The sequence below is a fragment of the Rhododendron vialii genome, chromosome 2a (genome assembly GCF_030253575.1).
Source record: "Rhododendron vialii isolate Sample 1 chromosome 2a, ASM3025357v1".
Classification (NCBI taxonomy): domain Eukaryota; kingdom Viridiplantae; phylum Streptophyta; class Magnoliopsida; order Ericales; family Ericaceae; genus Rhododendron; species Rhododendron vialii.
Window position 1 is genome coordinate 10,450,345 of NC_080558.1, and position 5,233 is coordinate 10,455,577.

Here is a 5,233-nt window from a genome sequence, read left to right on the forward strand (position 1 = left end):
GGTATTCAACCAATAAAGAATTCGTGTAGATAGGAGTACCGTAACCCATGACTTATCCATGCACCACGTTAAGGTCATGTTAATCAAACGCAATCGAAAGAGTTGCTTCATTAGATATTGCAACTTCGAAAAATCACACTTCATTGCAGTATTCTATTTTCAAACAAGATGAAAGACTGGAAATTGGTATGCACAAAGAAGCATAAGCTTTCAGGAAACGTTTTCCAGATGCAGAGCTATTAGGCTGACATCCAACGCAATCAGTATCGGACAGAGAGGGTGAGGGCAGGGATACGGCACCCCCAACCTTTCGAGTAATCTAGTATAGTTCTTATGTATATCTTGACCCAAAAAAAATGTGCTCTGGCCCTTTTGAAATTCTTTATAAATTTTACTTTATCCCCTTCAAAACTGATATTTTCTAGGCTAATTTATTCAAACATTAAATAATTGCATTCGTTCACCCTCTTCATCAAATTCATGTTTCCGCCACTGAGCAGAACCATCTCCGGCAATAATTTCTTTGTCCTGACCAGCTAAAGCCAAATTTCTATTTCATGCCAATACTCTGCCTTGAAGAGAACATAAGTATGAAGAATAAGTAGAAGAACAAGGGGAGTAGAAGAACTAGGCATGGCATACGCGCTACTCAATCCCAGATCCTGTCATTACGTTCACGAGAGAATAAAACCTAGAAACATACTTTTTTCAAGCCAAAATGGCCTGATTAAAACCTGTGATTTTAACGAGAACTAGAAACTTAGAAAGTGCATGCACCCAAATGACTAACATCAACAAACACTAAAAGAAATTTCATCTACTTAGCGTGTGGAAGCTATGCTTTTATAACAAAGCAACAAATTAATGCACGAGATTGAACACGGGCTGCTGGAATGCAGAAGACAAATTTTGTGGGTGGTAAGAGCAACAGAAGATGGGAAGTTAAGTTGCAAAGAAAAACTGAATCGACAAGGGATGATAGTGCCGTGGTGTTCTAGAGTGGAGGTCTTGTCACACCAGTCGGTTGGGTGTTTTGTGACTCATTGCGGGTGGGAAGTCATCTGTCTTTTGGAAAAGCTACTCTAGTGACATGACAACTATTTCTTGACTTTGCACTTATGCTGCAATCATTTGATCTTTTCTAATTCCACCGAGAGATGAATTATGAAATCCTTCGATACAAAATGATGTAGAAAAAAAATGATTTGCTAAATCAGATTCGGCCTTTCTGTTAGTCGTCTGTGCATTTTGTGTAATTCTGGGTGGAATCAAACCATTTTTTTTTCTCTTGTGGGATATGGAGTAGGGTCCTTAACTTACTTGAAATGATTAGAGCTTCTTCTTCTTAGTCTATAGAGTTAGACTGGGTTGTCAATCATACCGGAGGGAGGGGGGATTTCCACTACTCTGTTCAGACTGGTTTTGGCAGCAATTGTTTATCTCCATTGGTTAGAGAGGAATGCAAGGTTGTTCCAAACAAGGCAAAGTTCTCTCTCGACAGTTTTTCAAGGTATTGTTGACGATATAAAGGGGAAAGCTTTGTCATGGAGGAATCTGAACCATCGCATTGGGAGTAGGAACGTCCCAAACGCCGGCTTCATCTGCAAGACAAGATGCACCCATGGTGGCTGAAGATCCTAACAATCTCTTGCAATTGTTCAACTTTGCTGTCATTGGCATATTCCTCTCCAAACTTTTAGCTAGCAGTGACAGATCTAGAGATGGTTGAGTTTGAGGTTCAGCTGGTTGTTTTGGATTTGAGTATTTTTTGATCTTGTTGTTTGTTTAACCTTTGTTTTCAGCTCTTAGACTTCGTTGGTGAGGTGTTGTTCTTGGACTGCCGATTTGTGGCTTGGTTTCTATTGGTATAAAATTGTAACTTTAGCAGGGAGGGAAAAAAAAAAAACTATGGATAAAGATTCTCTTACCTTTACATGAGAAGATGAAGTTTTATTTTTTGTTTCGAATCATGATGTCAAAATTGAACGACTTCAATCATTCAAGATGCCATAGGTATATACAAGTTTGCTATGTTATCTCGCTCGCGTGCAATAGGCCTTTTTTCATGCACACGTTGCAATTTCAATTTGTTTTTAATATATTCCTAGCTCTTCAACCAAAAATAAATAAAAAATGCCATAGGTAAAATCATTTCTGAAGACGTTGATCGTTTTGACATCAAAATATATATATCGAGAGCCACACCCATGTGAGAGTATACAAGTGTAATTGTATTATTTTCTTTTCTTTTTTTGACAACTCGGGTGTTTGGATCAACTTGTTCTTTGTAGGGGTACGTAAGTAAATTTTTAACAGGGACTTCTCTATTTTTTATGTGACTAACCACAAAGGAGGCATCTCATCCAAGACAAACCCAGAAGTTTACACAATAGTGACTTCTCTATTCTTTGAAGATCTTAAGCAATTTATATATACTTTCCCATTTATGTTATGGTTACCTCCCCCGTCAATTGTTTTCACCTACCATTAATTGGTATAAAGTATTTTTGTTACAACTACAAATAATTAAAATGCCTCATAATTTTATTTCATCAAAAATTATTGAATTATGTTATGGGATTAAAAAATTAAGTACTAGGCATAACTGTCTGAATTTTTTCACGCCATCTTAAAGAACTAAGTAGATAAAAAAAAAATTCAAAAACTTATGCACCAAAGTGCTCCTGGGCAGAGGTATTAAGGGGCCTGTGGCCCCCAAGCGCCTGCTCAAAAAAAATCCCAATATGTTATTCCATTTTGTCACATACATGGAAAAAATACAGAAAATTTTAACAAATAACGAAAATATTGAGTGAATTGACTCTTAGTATAGTAAGTTTCAGAGGGTCCGGTCTATTCACATGACAAGTTGTTGTTGCATCACATGTTGTTGATACATGGTCCGATGGTCGTATCAGTGATTCTCGATATTTAATATTTTCACTTGTAAAAACATGTTCTATAAAAGTTAGAAGAACCAATGTAAACTTTCCAACATCTCGTGAACACAAAATTTCTTTTCTTATCGACCCCTTTCGAGTGCAAATCATGATTCCATAACTGAAAGTCCTTAGTTATTTGGAAAAATAACACGATTTTTTTTTAAAAATAAATAAATAAAGCATAGGACGGAAGATGTAAACACTTGCCCAAACTTTCTCACACAAGTCAAGTGAGATTTTCGCATATACGATTATGGATATACATAGATACAACTATATATATTCGTAATTGTAGAATCATTGATTTGTTTGTCTTTCGGCCAAGACGGTAGAATGTTAGTGGAGGTTAGAAATTTAGATAGTACAACAAGAGCTGAACTTTGTGAAAAAGACTCGAACTCAAGATCTCTCTATCTCAACAACAACAACAACAACAAAAGAGTGGTAAATCAAGCATGATAAGCATGGCATTCTACAATATTAGAGTTATTGATAGTGTACTCAAACCATGAAAGGGACGGTCATGAAGGCCCTTTCACAATACTTACAAGTAACAAGTCATTTTCTAGCGACAGCTCATACTATGCATCAGGACAATAAATACGCCTCATCTCGTGAGCTTTCATGCTCTGTCAGGCCACAACAATCTACATTTCCAAACTAGTTCTTTTGCTTTTGGATCTAGCCACCACCCTCCCTCCTTCAGTCCCCCAAACCAATGGATCCCTGTGTTCGACTCCTGCTGGTAACGTTTCCAGGGCAGCCGCAAATCAATCCCGGCCTCCAGCTTGCCAAGCGGCTCCTCAAAATGGTCGTCGATGTCACTTATGCAACAGCCTTTTCCGCCATCAATCGCATGATCAGAAGCACGACGAGAACTCCACCGGGCTTGACCTTTTTCGGCTTCTCTGATGGCCACGATGGCGGGTGGGAAATGGACAACCTCGACAACCAAATGGAAGAGCTAAAGCGACGCGGATCAGAGGCTGTAGCAAACCTCATCACATCACAGGCCGAAAGAGGCCAGGCTTTCATGCATGTGGTTTATACCCCATTTGTCCCTTGGGCAGGCCAGGTTGCACATGATCTTCACGTGCCGTCAACTTTCATGTGGATTCAACCAGCCACCATCTTGGATATTTACTATTATTACTTCAATGGTTATGGGGATTCCATTAGGAACAACATGAGTGACCCCTCATGGTCAGTTGAATTACCAGGACTACCACTGGTAACCGGCAGTGACCTTCCCTCTTATTTGCTTGCTTCAAACACCTATAATTTTGCACTTCCATTACTAAAAGAGCATTTTGATGTGCTTGATGCCCGAAACAATCCAAAAGTACTTGTAAACTCCTTCGATGCTTTAGAGCCTGGAGCCCTAAGAGCAATCGAGAAGCTAAATTTGGTTGCTATTGGACCGTTAATCCCGTCGGCTTTCTTGGATGGAAAGGATCCATCTGACAATTCTTTCGGAGGAGATCTCTTTGAAGATTCAAAAGCCTATATCAAATGGTTGGATTCAAAGCCTAGTGACTCTGTTATTTATGCAGCCTTCGGAAGCTATTCTCCAATAGCGAAGCAACAGTTACAGGAGATTTCACAAGGGCTGCTTGCCTGTGGAAGGCCCTTTTTGTGGGTGGTAAGAGCCACTGAAGAAGAGAAGCTGAGTTGTAAAGAGAAATTGGAACAACAAGGAATGATAGTGCCGTGGTGTTCTCAAGTGGAGGTTTTGTCACACCCATCTGTTGGGTGTTTCCTATCTCATTGTGGGTGGAATTCTTCTATGGAGAGCTTGGTTTCCGGGGTTCCGGTTGTGGCCTTTCCGCAGTGGGCAGACCAAGTTACGAACGCAAAGCTTATTCAAGATGTTTGGAAGACTGGAACAAGAGTGAAACCGAATCTAGATCACTTAGTCGAGAGTGATGAGATTAAAAGGTGCATAGAAATGGTGATGGGCGGGGATGAAATGAGGACGAATGCTGAGAAGTGGAAGGATTTGGCAAGGGAAGCTGGTAAAGATGGTGGATCATCCGAAAAGAATCTCAGGACTTTTGTTGATGAGGTCAGGGCTAGTAAAGTAGAATTAACTGTTCTACAAAATTGATGTATTAGACTGATAGGGGTTTGTGAGAGGATGATGCTTCCTTTTTGGTTGGTCGGTTTTGATTTTCTCTCTCGTCGCCACTGTCCTTGGTCAAGTGACATCTTGTCATAACCCATATTTGTTGTTTTCTTGAGAGGTTGTACGGGAAATAAGTGAGATATTCTTTCGCACTAGTTCCTATTTT

The 5,233-nt window shown here is 39.5% G+C and overlaps 1 protein-coding gene across 1 annotated transcript; it reads left to right on the forward strand.

Annotated features, from left to right (window-relative positions):
- The first annotated feature begins 3,429 nt into the window (after window positions 1-3,429).
- LOC131315775 (crocetin glucosyltransferase, chloroplastic-like) lies at window positions 3,430-5,233 on the forward strand. The gene has a single exon (XM_058344966.1). It carries the CDS (start codon window positions 3,661-3,663, stop codon window positions 5,047-5,049), a length of 1,389 nt encoding a protein of 462 aa, XP_058200949.1. The 5' UTR covers window positions 3,430-3,660; the 3' UTR covers window positions 5,050-5,233.

Bases quoted from the DNA above. Each gene is read 5' to 3' on its own strand.
- LOC131315775 (XM_058344966.1), top strand. From the start codon at position 3,661: ATGGATCCCTGTGTTCGACTCCTGCTGGTAACGTTTCCAGGGCAGCCG.